The 17,218-nt window shown below is 29.5% G+C and overlaps 1 protein-coding gene across 1 annotated transcript in view; it reads left to right on the forward strand.

Moving 5' to 3' along the window:
• The window catches only part of LOC123012586 (adenylate cyclase type 3), a 29,595-nt gene extending 12,719 nt beyond the window's left edge, over positions 1–16,876 (forward strand). The window contains exons 6-19 of the mRNA XM_044410606.1: positions 7,121–7,279; positions 10,673–10,811; positions 11,072–11,176; positions 12,427–12,512; positions 12,572–12,733; positions 12,790–12,877; positions 12,927–13,025; positions 13,079–13,329; positions 13,379–13,454; positions 13,504–13,729; positions 14,634–14,716; positions 14,769–14,867; positions 14,921–15,169; positions 15,728–16,876. Of these exons, the coding sequence (XP_044266541.1) occupies positions 7,121–7,279; positions 10,673–10,811; positions 11,072–11,176; positions 12,427–12,512; positions 12,572–12,733; positions 12,790–12,877; positions 12,927–13,025; positions 13,079–13,329; positions 13,379–13,454; positions 13,504–13,729; positions 14,634–14,716; positions 14,769–14,867; positions 14,921–15,169; positions 15,728–16,066 (2,161 nt within the window). The 3' untranslated portion in view covers positions 16,067–16,876. The remainder of the gene's footprint in view (positions 1–7,120; positions 7,280–10,672; positions 10,812–11,071; positions 11,177–12,426; positions 12,513–12,571; positions 12,734–12,789; positions 12,878–12,926; positions 13,026–13,078; positions 13,330–13,378; positions 13,455–13,503; positions 13,730–14,633; positions 14,717–14,768; positions 14,868–14,920; positions 15,170–15,727) is intronic.
• Positions 16,877–17,218: the final 342 nt, after the last annotated feature.

Below are 17,218 nucleotides of genomic sequence, written 5' to 3' on the forward strand. Positions count from 1 at the left end.
GAAAACAATGAAATTAATTGGAACAACGCAGAAATTTTTTTCGTATAATTCTTGCTATGGCAAGACTGGTTGCTAATGAATTAAAAATAAGTGGAAAAAAATATGCAGAAAATTTCATTCTTAATTGGTGTTTATAGACAGTAATTAAGTTAATGATCGTTACAAATTTCAGCATGTACTCCTACCAATCTAGCGGTTTTTTTTCACAAAATAATAATAATCCAGGCACTGTTTGTTTTAGCTCATCAGTGTGTTAACTAATCCAAAACACAAGCAGAAAACAAACTTATATCATATAATTACGTTTTCCACGTATTTACAAACAGTTCAAACTAGAAATTGTCAAGTTCAGCACGTACTGAATTTATCAAAAAGTTGTGTCAGCCTGTCTACCCTAAATAAATTTAGTTTCAACGAATTATAAATACAGTTATTTACTACATTTTGTAATCCAAAATTGCTAATAATAAGGAATGTTGAAAACAATAATTCTTTGTCTTTCTCTTCCACTTACTTCAAAACTTGCTTTATTCACTCACCAATGTTTTAGCATCGTATGTGTTATCGATTCTCGGTAGCATGTAAAACTTTACAGAGCACCTGGTTAAAATACATATAGGTAGTTTTTTACACGATAAATTAGAGATTGCTATCTATCCGACATTTTGGACAAAACAGCTATGAGATTTACGATGAGGATTCTCTTGTTTAACCAATTTGTCTCAATTGTAATAACGTTGTTTACCGCTGCCTAAGGTATAATAACCCACTTTGATATAAACCGGTGTAATATTTGAAAATAACCATTGCCAACGCAACAAAATTACTAAAAAATGTCAGAACCAAAAAAAAAAGTTGTTTGTAAGTTTTACTGTTTTTCGTTATATTTAATTACTAGATTTAAAATTAATTAGTCATAAATAAGATACCTAAATGTTAGTTTTAAATTAATTTTCAATCAAGTGATTATGTAAGATCCTTTGTAAAGATAATAAAACTCTCATTAATCATTTAGCTTTACTGTAGGTAAAGGAATTTCAAATTGTGGATAGTGCACCAGGATTACCTCTAAATTTTTAATACGTTTGTTGTGGTCTGTTATTTTAACTATTCAACACAAGAATATTTTAAATGTAACAGTTATACAGCTTACATGTAATTACTTTGATAAAAATTAATGAAGTGGAAATCTAATGGCTGTTCTCATTCATGAGTCTCAGTATTAATTGATTGATTAATTAATACACTTCACATAATAAATGAAGCAATTAATATTGAGCATTTATTAATTATGTTATTAAATATGTAAAAAAATATTTGCACATTGTGAAATAATATAAATGTAGATACAATAAGTAGGTCAATATTAGAAAGATTTTTTAACTCACAACAAAATTTTTAAAAGGTTAAACTTACAGATTACATAAACACATGTCAAAATCAAAGCATTTTTACTTACCTTTCATTGCTTATGAACTGAGTATACTCTCTTCCATCGCATATAATTAGAAAACATTTAGTGTTATACATATTTTCTTACTTTTACAAATCCGACGAAATAACGGCTTCTTCTGTTGTAACTGTCTTTTCGGTTATAAAACAAGATCATAGAAATAAAAACGATTTTTAAGACTATGAAGTGTAAAAAACTTTTACTACAATGTCACAATATAAACCATTGACAAAATGTGATTTCTGATACTACAACTGAAGTTTTTTTATTGTTACGAGCACATACACATACGTACGAGTATATATGATTAATTTTTTTCTTATATATTCCATTTTTGTCAAAAACATAAACTTTTTTAACTGGTTGTAGACATATATCGTAAGTAAACTGCAAACATTACCTAGTGGTTAAATATAAAATGGGTGCAGTCACAGCTACGATTACAAATAAAACAAACAGCTTTAATAGAAAACAGATTTAATATAGCTGATGATTTATAACTGATATTTTTTGTCTAGAATTCTTTTAATTAAGTATGACTAATTTTAATAATTATACAAACTATTAATCATAATTTTTTTCTTTTCTAAATGGTACGTTCCGAAATGCCTTTACATTTTAACCTTTTTTAATATAACACAATAACCTTTATAATATAACACAATTAATTTTTTTCCATAATTTAATAAATACTCACTGTTGCACTCAAAATGCACAAATTCTCACACTTTACTGTAAACAAAAAAATAAAAAAGGCACTAACCTTTATGGTATCTTCTTCTGCTACCCTTTGTAGCAATTCGCCTCTGTTTCTTACACGGACCTACTGAAAATAAAGAAACATAAAATCAGTACAACGTATTATTAAATTAGTTGAAAGTATTAAATACAATTTAATGTGTAATAAAAGTATTGCTGGCTTACGCTTTAGCACGATTGTCTTCTTTATTTTCCCCATTAGCACTCACTAATCACTCGGAAATTTTAAAAACCGCATATTGCTAAATGTCTATTAAACACTCGATAATACACAACACACACGCACTGTGTGGACAGCTTCCATTTTAACACGATTTTGCACTAAACTACCAAATAATAAGTAATAATTTATCCAAGTGCGAGAGCTTGGCTAAAACTGACTCGTTATTGTAATAATTTTCTCAAAAACCGCACAAAAATCATTTCGTAACAGTTCCGCCCATTCGCCACGTCACAAAGTAATTTGAATATCACAAGTCCAGATTACCTTTGTTGCACCCTTTACACTTGTTTACACAATAAAGTGATTTGAAATCGTGCGATTATACAACCCCTTAATCCGTCAAATATGACGTCAAAATGCTCGCATCTGATTGGCTACGAAATAGCGCTCATGCGTCCAAACATGAGCTTTTATCGAAAATTCCGTGACTTTTATTTAAAGATGACCTCATGAAAAAAGTTGATTTATTAAAATCTTGTTCAGAAATAAATTTCAAGAATTTTTCCTACTAAACAGAACTAAACTGACTTTTCAGTCAAATCGGAAATAATCTCAACTACATATTTTTTATCAAAAATAAATACGAAACACTGGAATCTCAAACAATTATCTAATTTTGGAGTAATTATTATTATTGTAAAATATTTTTTTGGCTGAAATTTCATCTATTTTCGTATGAATTTGATATTGAAATTTGTTTTAAAATATTTGCATTTTTTATAATAAGAGATGAGAGACCAGCAGTTTTTAATATCAAATTCATTTGACAAGAAATAAACTTACTTCGTAAATTTAAACTTTATTTAATTACTTACCACTCTGGAAAGATATAACTCGATTAGGATGTTTGTGGTTGGGGTAAAATTTACGTTTCAAATGCAATAAACTTGTTAGTGCACTGAATTCCTGGATAATTTATTGTAACCTTAATCAATAATGTTTGTGTTCACAGTCCTCGAAATTGCTATACTTTGGATTATTATAGATAATTCAAAATTTTACAACATGAAAGAACAATAAACTATATATTTAGATAGGTACGTTGCTATTAAAACAGAAATTAGTTTTATATAGACAGTTTGATAGTTTATATTTTTATTAATACCAATGATACTAATTGATTATTGATTATACTAGTATTAAACAACATGTTATAAAGCATGCATTACACAAAAAGCTATCACAAGTAGTATGTTGATGTTCCTAAGACTGGAAAAATAAAAATATGTAATTTTAAACTTTTGGTACCCTCTAACTTTTAACCGGTGCAACTTCGAATAAGGGTACGAGTAAGTTGGATCTGAGGAAACTCAGATTATTCTGTCCTCGTCTTTATATTACACATTTACATTAGCAACTTTTCATCTAATAAAGAGAAACTATAATTACGTTAGAAAACCAAAACAGTTAGCTGTACAAACGGTAAGAAACAAAACAGAGTTTGTGTTTGTAATTTCAATTTGCTCTCTATATTCGCAGCACGGAAATTAAGTGTGTACACACCACTTGTTAGATTAACATAAAATAGTTACCTCAACAGCAAAATGATAACATACGTATAAGTAATATTTTATTAGTAATACATATTGTAAACTAGAGACAGGATCTAAAATTTAAACAGTTTAATATTTTGTTTTATCATTTTGAAAGTCTTTCTTTGCTTCTGATACTCGTATCACGGTTACTGGGCACATGTCTTTCGAATGGGGACTTGGCTACATTATAAAGGCCCTAATTTCACTTAATTGCCTGCTATTAAAGGGTAATGAGGGTGTATTGGTTTACTAAAAAGATGGTTTAACTTAATTATGTATCAATCTTTTTCTCTTATTCTAGAGAATTTAGACAAGCACACTTAAGAAAATGTATCATTTATAAAGCTTCTTTTCCACAAAAATAGCTTTCGAGCTGTTACATTTCTCTTCTAAATGTTTTAACAATATGAATTATTAATATAACTAGCTGCCTGAAACAAAAATGATTATTATTATTGAATAGGAGCAACTACATCAGCAGAACTAAGAATATCCAATACAGTAAGATCCAGGATTGTTCAACTTCTAAGCGTAGTTATTACTGCATATTCGTAGCCATAAAATGTATATTTGTGATTAAACATTTAATATACATATATGAAGGAACATTCAAAGTTTTGTAATTTAATTTTGGCAATTAGTTTGTAACATCAACATATTCAGTGTCAGGTTAAAACTGATTTGAAACTTTCTTAATAAATAAGGAGACATTCTCGTTCAAACTTTTTGTAGAAAAACTTGTTGAATCTATATTTGATATAAAGCTTACAAACAAGTAAATACCCGGTCAACTATTTATTCGTTAAAAAAATGTTAAACGTTGTTTAAATGCAAGAATAGACTCATCAAAAGATACATTATGTATATGTTTTTTATTATAGACCTTCAAAAATTGTGATAAACAATACTCACAGGCAAGAGTAACTAACAAAGTAATCATGTTTTAATAAGTTTTTTTTTAATAAAAAATCCAACTGCTAACTGGTGTACTGTATTAAAAATGGCGTTCATAACAGTCAAATAGTATTGGTAGATTTTCAGGTTTTAATAATATTCTCTTTAAATACGCTTCTCTGGTTAGAAGGAATGCATTTAAGTCGTTATTACCTCTTCATCATGACCAACTAGTTTTAGAAATTTCTGTTAGCCAAGAGAGTAAATTAAATGCAACCCACTCCGTATTATACAGGATTATTCATAAATAGGAAGCAATGTTTGAACCTTAAAAATAACCCATAAAATGATCTTAATTTAAATAATAACTCGTGTCCTATCTCTACTGATAAGAATTTTACAGCCCTCGGAATGTGGGTATGGAAATTTGATTTTTTTGTAATAACTTTGGAACTATTTGACCAAATATTATAAAATTTGGAACATTTCCCTGTGACAACATACCCTTTAAACTGGTAATCACGAAAACCGGATACATCCACTCAATTTCCGGTTCCAGCAGTTGCAGGTCACATTTTCTGTGTTTTTCCATTTTTTTGCTCTCTTAACACCAATTTTTTATTGCCCAAATCGATAGAGTAATCAATTTCGATTAAAAAACGCATAACCTTTAATACCCCTAAAATGGACCGTTTCAAAGATATTTTAATTTAAACTGAGGACTGCACAACGCTGAAATCGAAAAATAGGGATTTTAAATAAATGGTATCCACGGCAACCAATGACCATGGTCACATAAATCCCTGCCAGGCATCTGTTAACTTTGACAATAAATTTTTGTGAATTTTTTATGAATTAAATGCTACGAGATCCATTTGGGTCCATTTTATGGGTATTAAAGGTTATGCGTTTTTTAATCGAAATTGATTACTCTATCGATTTGGGCAATAAAAAATTGGTGTTAAGAGAGCGAAAGAATGAAAAAACACAGAAAATGTGACCTGCAACTGCTGGAACCGGAAATTGAGTGGATGTATCCGGTTTTCGTGATTACCAGTTTAAAGGGCATGTTGTCACAGTTAAATGTTCCAAATTTTATAATATTTGGTCAAATAGTTCCAAAGTTATTACAAAAAAATCTAATTTCCATACCCACATTCCGAGGGCTGTAAAATTCTTATCAGTAGAAATAGGACACGAGTTATTATTTAAATTAACATCATTTTATAGGTCATTTTTGAGGTTCAAATATTGCTTCATATTTATGAATAACCCTGTATATGTTCGTACGAGTAGAACAAACCACCTAAGTTCAAAGCATGTCATGTCCCTCAATGCATTGTCATCGAAGTCGTTTCCCTTGATATCTCTCACCAAACAAATACTTATGCAGTAACTGAATTGCATTAGGTCGAACTGAATAGGTATTTACAAATTAGGAGGCTTTGTCAATAATTTTAATACACTAATTTGGTTTTATTAGCATTCATGTAACGATTGCTGAAACGTTCTATTTTGAAACTTTCGTTATGGTTTTAGCCAATTTTAACATAACTAAATTTAAAATGATAATACATTTTCTTTAAACTACTAAAAATTCAAGGAGGTAATACTTTTAAATCGATTTAGAAGCTATGATGACAAACAATAGCACATTAAATTGCAGTACAAGTATGTGTTTTAACACATTTAGAATAAGTTTTAATAGCATAGAATAAATTTGAAATAGTTGTTTAATGAAAAGCATAATAATTATTTTGTCGCAAACAATTTTAAAATTACATCTTTTTATTAGACTGTCAACAGTTTAAGAAATACAAATTTTGTGAAATCGATACAATTAGCAGACAGCGACGAATTTTCCTAAAATAGAAAACGATAAATTTTCAGCAAGACATTGTTCATGTCGTAAGTGGAGATAGTAGTTTGAATAAATTGGTTGGTAAATATAACTAACTCCGGGCTTCAAATAACGCCTTCAACAATGGCAAATAACTCAAGTATGTAACGAATTGAGTTTGATAATTTGAATTTTGATAATTAAATGCAACAGATTCGTCAATTACACGCATTTTAGCCAAAATGTAAAGTCTAAATTTCCTATGATTTTCTGTGCGATGAAGGAGTGAATATCTCCATTACTTTCAATAATTAAGTCAGTGTCGTCAAGAATTTGTGCCATTGCATTCAAATAAAAGTTTATGAAATTCGTTCCATGAATAAGAAAGAATGTTACCCAATTAACTTCTATTTCAGATATGTACAGCAAACAGCAAATTCTCCTGTAGATATGAGAGTTGGAATTCATACGGGAGCCGTTCTAGCAGGAGTTCTGGGCCAGCGACAATGGCAGTTCGACGTATACTCGAAGGACGTTGAATTAGCCAACAAAATGGAAAGCAGCGGTATGGCCGGGTAAGAAAATTTATTCATGATTATCAAATCAAAGCACATAAAAATGAGTAAATGACATACAAAAGGAGATAGAATAATAAGATAGGAGAAGTTAAACTTATTTTATAAATAACATTTCATAGGTACATTGTGTTTCACATAATAAAGCAAAACACTTCTTCCTTCAGTTTTTGTAAATAATTATAATTAAAGATTATTGACTATGTGTGAACTTACTACGAGTATATATACATACATCATCTAATAATTTTTTAGATCATTTATGAGTTATATGACTTTTATGTATAATAATATTGTGTTAATTACTCTTTTCCTTTGTTCAAAATTAACTAAATACATACCAAAAATATTGTTCAAATTTGTTTACCTTGATTTGTTTACCCTGGTTTCTAGAAAGTATTTCATTCGATGATAACTTTATTAAATTGATAACTTAGAAATAGTGTTTCCTAATAACGTTTAATACGAATGAGAAAACAAGAGTTAGCTTTGTTAATTGTAATCAGTATAATTTCCATTTACATAAATGTAGCTTTTTATTAAAGGTGAAAAGCTTTGTAAACATTCCCATTTTGTTGCTAAACAACGAGGCGCACTTGTTGATTTCAGACTTTTTCTTAGGTATTTTAAAAGGTTTCATATTATGAGTATTTGTTTTGACTTTCACACAAATATTATAATAAAAAATACAGCATGCATATTTTATTTTTATTATATAAAAGTATGTTTTTAAATACAGTTTTTAAAGAACTTTTAGTCAATATAGTAAACCAACTTATTCCATTCTCTTTTGGAAATTTGAATAAATAATTGATTCTCTTCCAGCTATGATTGTTGATTTAAAATTCAAAATAATGTTATGTTTATTTAGCTACTTATATTTATTTTGAAAATAAAGCAAATAAACTCGTATTTCAGTATTCATAAATAAATAAATTTTCAGTTATATTTATCTACGGTCGATGGAGAAATAAAACTGGTACACCTAAAATTTAATTTATGTATATTAGACATGTATAAAAATAAGTTTTTACATACATAATTGTATGCTTTACAGTAAACATAAATTATATTCTTAAAATCTGCGCTTAAGTTTGAGAATTAATTTTAAACAGTGGCGGCTCGTGGGTTCAAAACTAGGTAGGTAGGTGAAGAGCTAAAAATTGTACATCTTTTAATGAAAGTAATTACTATAAAAGAAAAACAATTCGAAAAGTATCTAGACATGTTTGCATGCTACATCCAATCCAACAAAAATGCACCAGCTGCTTCCCAAAATTATTTACTTATAAGAACGGAATTTGTGTTTTTAAAAAAAATTAAACGTCTTCTTTTGATTGATATTAGAATTTGCTGCGACACTCCCTAATACGTTGATTTCTTCTTTTTCTCGGTTTTCTTTTTCGTAACATTTTGGTCGTAGTTGTTTAAAAGCACCGAATAATTTAAAATTTTTCACCAGTTAATCAAATATTCTCAAGCTTGGTTGTCGTCTTTCTGGATATTTCTAAATAATTTTGGCAAGCAGCTGATGCATTTTTGTTGGACTGGATATAGCATTCTAACATATCATACTTTTCAAAATTCTCGTAATTTTGCATTTTTACTTTAATAAATTTTTAAAATACTTATTTGATAATGACACACAAAATAACCATTTGTTTTCATGACCAACCACCAACAAAATGTCAAAATATTACTCAAAAATAGTTTTTTTTTATTTAATAATTATCAAAAACATTTAAAACATATATTCATATATATTTTTAAGATCAGAAAAAAATAAGCTTTTTAAAAATGTCATAGCCACCTATGATTCCCATTTAAAAAAAATACAAGTTCATTTTATTACTGCTAAACAAATAATTGAAAAAAATGTTAACAACATTATTAAGTTAAATCTGTATCTTCTATAATAACAAAGATATGAATTTTTTTATTCGCTAAAATGTCAGCTTTTGTCTGTAAATCGAAAACAACAGACGATAGCAAGATGCGGTTTTCACCAATACTATTTTCTCAAAAAATGAGCCCCAGAATGTATCACTCGTTTTTGGCTAAACCTCTTAGTTTCGGAGATTCCCTATTCAGACATCCAAAATGCAGCACCCTGTACACAATATCGGTTGTAGGATTCATTTTAGAAACGAATATAACGATTAAGTTTCTAGAAGTTAAAAATTCAGTCCTTCACCTACACGAGACACTTAAGAACGCGATCAAAAACCAGGGGTAGTCGATCCTTATTTCCTTCACCTGATTTCACATATCCCGATTCAAGCGCTTTTGAACACGTGGGCGTTGTCATCTGGATGAACGGAACGAAGATCAACTTTGGGACGGAATTATAAATAAAGGAAATCGACTTAAGTACGGAATTAAAAAATTGAGTAAAGCAACGGGAATATTATTTTTGGAATAATATTTGAACGTGTTATGTGTTTAATGTATTTTTTATAGTTTTAAATATTTATAATATAATAATATAGAATAATAATATAGCATAATATAATAATAGCATAATATTTATAAGGTAAGTTAGAAACTAATAAGAAGTTTTAATTAAACCTTAGATAAATTCGTACTTCCAATACTTGTCTTATACAAATGCTAAATTTACTTAAAGTAAGTTTCTTTACTCTAGTAAACAAGTTTTGCATCGCCACGCCACGCTGTTAGTAAATTTTAGTTAGCGAAAGCGAAGACATTGCATCTTAATTAAAGGTAATTTTAATTGTTTATTTATGTAGTCGTTCTTTGAGGGTGCAACAAAGAAAAGCATTATACCTACCTAAGATACATATGTGAGTAAAATCAAAATAAATTAATCTTTATTTCTGCTTTTATAACAGAAATCGTAGTTCATTAAAGTGCAAATTACTAGTGAATAAATGTAAGATGAAAATGCTCTAAATATCCCTATCTTAAGAAAGTTTTAGAGTTTTCCATGTATAATTATAAACAAAGGCAAAGCATATTTTTGAGTATAATGTAGCGAATATTGGAGCTTTAAACTTTATAACACTATTTGTGTCTTATACAAATACATTAAAAAGTGTTAAAAGTAACATTTCGGTTAATACAAGCGTTCTATAATCCTGTTTGCAAACAAGCTTTTCACTAAGGTTTTGTTATATTCTTTTCTACCCTCAGTTACCATGGCCGCAGTTTGTACAATTTTTTATTTACAGAAATCCCTATCAAGTGAGGGTTAATTGACGTTGTAGAAAACCGATTTGTTTCATATATGCGATTTTGTGAATTTGGTCTCAACTTTTGACGGAGAGAGGAAGGCGTCAATTGTTCCTATTACTTATTCGTCATAAAAAATTATTATTATACAACACAAAACTGAATAACTATTAAGTATGATTATAGTTATTTCTTTTTCAGACGAGTTCATATTTCTGCTACAACCTACTCGTTCCTTAATGGCGAATTCGAAGTCGAACCGGGTTATGGGGAGAAACGAGAAGAAGCACTAAGAATAGCAGGATTAAAAACATACTTTATCGTCAAAGTTTTAAAACCAGTAAGTTAGTAAACTTTGGCAAATTCCTAATTGATTTTTCAAAGTGTACATATTGCTTTGAAATTTCAAAATCGAACAATATAAAACATGCAAAACTAAAATATGATCAAACAGATGCTTCGATGGATATATTTTCCAAAATGTTTAATTTTCTGAGCCCTGCGGTTTACCTTTGATGTCGAATGCTTTCGAAAATTTGAGTGTATTTTATATCAACTGAGGTCAGTAAATAATTTACCGATCAACTTTGATGTTTTCAGTTCCAACCCCCCGTCACAGAAGTTCAGAATGGAAGTAGTATAGTTCCAGAAGAGGATAGTTGTGTAATAGCAGAAATTTCAGATATAAAGGATGGAGATGTTGATGTAAGTATATATATTTTTTTAACACTCAAGAACTCATTTTTTAATTCGCGGATTTACTTTACTTTAAAGAATAGCTTCACTTAGATGATGTTTACTTTGTAATAATTCTTAATCTGTGAGATTGTTTCATAAAATAATACGAGAAAAAAATGTGTTTGATGAGAGAGAAAATTATTCTTTAAATTTTTATACATATTTTTCAGCGCACGGAGATAATTTATATACTTCAAATTGAAGTTTTTCCCACATATTTTTATCAAGAATGATATCTTGGAAATATTCAATTCTAGATTCGGAAAAACATGACAAAATATTAATGTTTATTAATAAACTTTTTTTTCTAAGTTTTACTGTAAATTTTCAGTTAGTTATCAATTATCAGACCCAAATTACCAGATTCCAGATTATATACCTATTTAATATTTAAATTATTTTGTTTTAAAAGTATAATTACAGCAAAAAGTTGTGATCGATGATTTAATAGCGTAACTATGAGGTGGTTTATGTAAACCATCGTCGGTAAGAGATGCAGATTTTGCTGCATTATAGGCCTCGTTGATTTATTGATCCAAAGCTTCTGTCGGCTGTTAAATTAGGGATTTGGAATTTACGTATCATTTGGTCGTTTAACTTTTTAACGCATTCACATAGAAAATGTAATTCATAATTTTTATCAAATTTGAATTGTAAAAATGTACGTATGTAAATATTTTTGCTAGTCATAATGTGATCATAATGGGTCGAGCTTTAAACATTTTCACAAACTGCAACAAATTATGCCCTAATACTTAGAGACATAAATAACTATTACATTTCTTTTATTTCTATTTTAAGACTTATGGTTTAAAACATTTTATTTATAGTTTTTAAATACGTACTTTCTTTTGATCAACTGTCATAAAAGATAAATTACAGTTTTCAAGCTATTTATTTTTTACATAATTTTCATTTTTATTATATAAATCTTATTAGCTTTTTGACACAATCTAATTAATGCCAATAAAATTAGGAAACTTGAAAGTCAGTGACAAATTAGATTAATTACCGTGTTATCTATACCATTTAATAAGACTGGAAAATGTAACAACCTGAAATTAATATTCTAAAGCTCCCACATTGAATACATGGTCTCTTTCGTTATATATTCATACAGTAAAATATGGGGGCGTTACTTATTGAATAATTAAAATTTAATGAATCAGTACATTTAATTTAATTTGTCTTGGTGAAAATGAGTTTTTTAATTTCAGGATGGAAACCAAAAGAGATCACGGGAAGACTCCAGAGATTTTAAAATCCGATTAAGAACAGAACTAGTTAACAGAGATGGTCATAAGTGAGTATTTTATAAGAAATCGCTTTAAGTGCTTAAAACCATTTTATTTTCTTACAAAGAGAGTTGTCTAAAAATACAAAATGCTTAACTCTTAATTTTGTGGACGAAAAGAAGGAAAAGTTATATCAACAACAAGTCGAGACATTTTCAAGTATAACACTGCTAATGTTCCTGGTCGTTCGTCTGTCCATTGGCTTAACGGTTTTCACTGTCTTACCAAGGTAAATGTTTAGTTTCTGATCCAAAAACTTCTATGACGGATAATCCATACTTTCAGGGACATGTCAATCAATATATCGTATTGTACAGAAAATGTAATAATAATAGTTCTTGTATCCATCCTTATTTGCGATGAATTTTTGCCGGTAGGTAAATTTTTAGGAAGTGATGAGTTGAAAAAAATTATTATTTTAGCTGAAATGTTGGAACGCTTTTAAGGATTCAGTAACAGTTCGACGAATTCTGTCGTCAATTTGTGTCTTTCTTTTAGGAACGGTCAATCTAATAGATACAGTGAGTCGAATCGGATTCCTTCAAGAGAAATACTTTGATAGCTTTATTTTCAGATTTCTTGTGTTCAGTTCCATTCAAACGATAATTGCACGTTCACTGACGATATAAATTCGTCATGTCTCTATCCCTCCTATTTCAGTTATTTCGCCGTTCTAATTTTGATCGCTTCCTCTCTTCCAGCCTGCCTCTCATATCTCTGGAAGGCTCTGTTTCTGTTTATCATAGCTTTGGCTCAATGCCTCGTAAATATTTTCGTCTTAGAATTAGTTCTCGAATGTGAGGAGTCACGTAAAAACTGGAAAAGGTAGACTCCACGTTTCTGAATAATTTACAGTGACCTAATTGCCTTTCAGTTTAACTAAGGGTAAATACACGCTTTCAGCATTGTTGCTCATTGCCACGCTCGCTTTGGCTTTCCTTGCGAGACATGTAAGTTGGTAGAGTTGTGTTTGAATTGATATTAGTTTTGTTCTGGTAGATGGAGCAGGTGGCGAGAGTTTTGTTCTTATGGCGATGCGAGGTGGAAGAGCAACGGGATTTTGCTGAAGATATGAGAAGAAGAAACGAAGCTCTAGTGTATAATATCCTTCCGCCTCATGTAGCGGCTCATTTTATGGGAAACAGGAAGAGACAACACGATGAACTTTACTCGCAAAGCTACGCAGAGATTGGAGTGCTTTTTGCGTCGATGCCCAACTTTTCTGGTAAGTAATTTTTTTATTTGTTATTTTTCAAAAAAAAAAAGCTTTTAAACGTTATCTTATGTGTGTCGTTTTTTAAAAAAACTTCTTTTCATGTTCAATGAAGCGAAAAGTATTCCATCTATACGAGTTTATTTTCTTTTGCAAAATCTACTGAATATGAGTTTTATGACAAATTGTAGCATACACTACTTCAATGTTACTTAAATGTCTTTATTATATACTCGTACATACAAGTATATTATTTAAATGCATATCTATGAGTTGGGTAAAACGCATGTAACACATGTTACATTTATATGAAAGTATTTTCATTGTAGGACAGACCGTCTGCACTTATATAAAAACCAGTCTTTTAAAATTGTAAAAGTAATAAAATTGTAAATCCAATCTAGGAACTGCATTTGCTGTATTGGAGATACAAAGGCGCTTTTGCTTGTATAGTTCGCAACAAAAAACAAATTGCAATGTAAACGAAATAGTAGCGTTAGAAGATAAGCAGCTTATGAAATTAACTTTTGATGCTTTTAAATTTTTAGAATAATTTTTAATTTGAAAATCTATATGCAAAATAAGTAAATATTTGGACAAGAAGTAGCTAATTGAATATCGATTAAAAAAGTTAGACATTCCTTGTTTTGTATTTTGGTTATTTTGTTGCGTCTGAAATGTAAAATCACTGATGTGTTACTACAAGAAGCACATTTTCTTGCCATACAAAATTTACGTTTAATGTGCCGTGATTTGGAAAATATAAAAAGCTTTTAAAATGAAGTATGTATCTACTTCCTTTCCTTTGTAAAAATATGCAATAAAAAAATTAGTTTGAAATAAACAATTAAATAAATCAATGATTCTAATATCGTAACAGTGAAAAGGCATTTGTCTTCTAAATAATATTTTTTAGACTTCTATTCAGAGGAGACCGTGAACAATCAAGGCTTAGAATGTCTGCGATTTCTGAACGAAGTCATTTCCGATTTCGATGCTGTAAGCCTCTCACCCATCTGACACCTCAAAACACTTAATACTTTCTTTTCAGCTTTTAGAGCTACCTCAATTTCAAGACATAATAAAAATTAAGACAATCGGTTCTACGTACATGGCAGCAAGCGGCCTAAATCCGACTCGGCAAGTTAAAGTAGAATTATTGCAATTTTAATTTCGAATGGTTACAAAACAATACATTTTTAGCCTGACGACCCCATAACCGTGCGATGGGCGCATCTTGCCCTCCTGGTTGAATTCGCACTTGAGTTAAAGAAGGCCTTGCAGGGTATCAACGAACAAAGTTTTAATCATTTTGTTTTAAAATTAGGTATCAACCATGGGCCTATTACTGCAGGAGTAATCGGAGCTAGGAAACCTCATTACGACATCTGGGGCAATACAGTCAATGTAGCTTCCAGGATGGAAAGCACCGGAAAAGCTGGATGTATCCAGGTTAAGAAAAAATCAATAAATTTAAAACGAGAATTGTACACTAGTCGACAACTTGACTAGAAACTAATATCTTTTCAAATTAGTTTTTTTTTCAATTGCAAAAAGTTGAAAAAGGAATTGACGCATATTGGATACTCTAAGAGTATTTATCACGAAAGCAGTTTTTAAAAACAAACTAAATATATTTGATAGATGGTATAATTTTTAGGCTAAACATGTGTTCTTCAAGAAACCCTTTATACGAAAATTTAAAACAAATTTTTTATACCTACTTTTTTACTTAACTTTTAATTGATTTAAAAAACACAGTTTTATTAGATTTCCCGTTGTAACTATTTTTCAAAAAAGTAAAATTCAACCATTATAGTATAATGTAGAATGAAATTGTTAAAATCCAATTTGTATTAGACAGTTTAACAAAGTCAATATTTTCGCGTCACCCTTTTGATAAATGCCCCACTTTAGAGTAAATGATTAAACATAAAACACTTGTAATTCTTTAAACGGAAGTAGAAACTCAAGTGGTTGCTAATTATCCTCGTTATTGTTATCGATTAGGTGACTGAAGAGACGTGCGAAATCCTTCAGCACTTCGGTTACCAATTCGAGCAACGCGGCCTAGTGGCAGTGAAGGGAAAAGGCCAACTGATGACCTACTACTTACTCGGAAAAGCCGGGAAAATCACCCCTCCGACGGCTCCGGTCTCTCCAATCATAGGTGTCACTGCAATGGAAACTGTAAACGAAGAGGACGAATCACATGATAGTCCCACGTCCAAATCCGAGGATAAAACAGTAATCGAATGTACCGACCAGAAAATCGAAGACGAAGTTTTCACAACGGACACAGATCAGAATTTTAGTACTAAAGAAGCGGAACCGCTGCTTCAATGTTAATGAGGTAGTGAATAGAAAAAGCACTGATTATTTGTAGGCTGTCATTTTTAAATCATTTTTGTACTTCGAGCAATCATTCTTGTAATAGGTTTCGAAGTGATGTTTAGATATCGATAGATCAAGACCTACATGTTTAATTTAAGTATACACAATCAGAATTAAAAATATTTGTACTCGTAAATAATAACGAATAAAACATTTAAACAGAGTACCATTGTAGATGTAGAACTCTTTTGTAAAATTTATTCTTCTGCTAGCGTGCTATTATTGATTATTATTTTCTAGGACAAACGTACATATCTATTCAGAATTTGGTTAGATTAGACAATTGTGTTATTGTAGTTGTAGCTACAATCCTTTTTAGAAAAAGGGCGAGATCATAAAGCACAAAAACGAGCATTAGTTACTTAAAATAATAAAGATTGAAATCTTGTCCTTTTTTGAGTGGTGTTATAAAGTTGTTATTGTAACTACTGACTCATTTTAAAAGCAAATGCCTAAGTTGTACTTCGAAATTGTTTTATAATTAAGTACAAATTAATTAACTTCCAAAGGGTAATTTCTGTGAAATGTGAAAATCTTAAATATTAGAATTACAAAACGAGCTCAAAATATTCTTCTACTAGGTATATTGTATGAATTTTAAGAACGGGATCAAGTAGGAGCTTGATAATTTTTAAAAGAAGCAATTGCTTTGAGTTGTAAATAATCATTTATTATTTAAATTGTTAATTTATTTTCGATATTACTATTTCAAATGTTAGGAGAATGTGTAACAATGTTTAGTAATTATTAAAAATAAACTTTACAATAGGCAGTTGTGGTGTTTTAATTACCATTTAAGAATTACACCTAAATATCAATTTTTTTGACAATGGACAACTTTTTAACCAATTTTTTGTAACCAAGTGCAATATTTTAATTTTTTGTTTCTACAAGCAATTTTTTATTTAATCTACCTATTTGAAATTTAAAAATAAGTAAGTAATCTTATAATATTAGGTATGTAAAAATATTTTTTTCTCTATTCTTAAATGTAGCTTTTAATGCTGTTGTATTGTTTTGTTAGGTTTAATTTGATTTCTTCGACAAAAAAATTAAGTTTCACTGTAGTAACAAAGGAGAATTATGGTATAAAGGAAAAATTCTTTA

The sequence above is a fragment of the Tribolium madens genome, unplaced genomic scaffold (genome assembly GCF_015345945.1).
Source record: "Tribolium madens isolate multiple individuals breed KSU strain unplaced genomic scaffold, Tmad_KSU_1.1 Scaffold_96;HRSCAF=242;Tcas5.2_LG5, whole genome shotgun sequence".
NCBI classification, from domain to species: Eukaryota; Metazoa; Arthropoda; class Insecta; order Coleoptera; family Tenebrionidae; genus Tribolium; species Tribolium madens.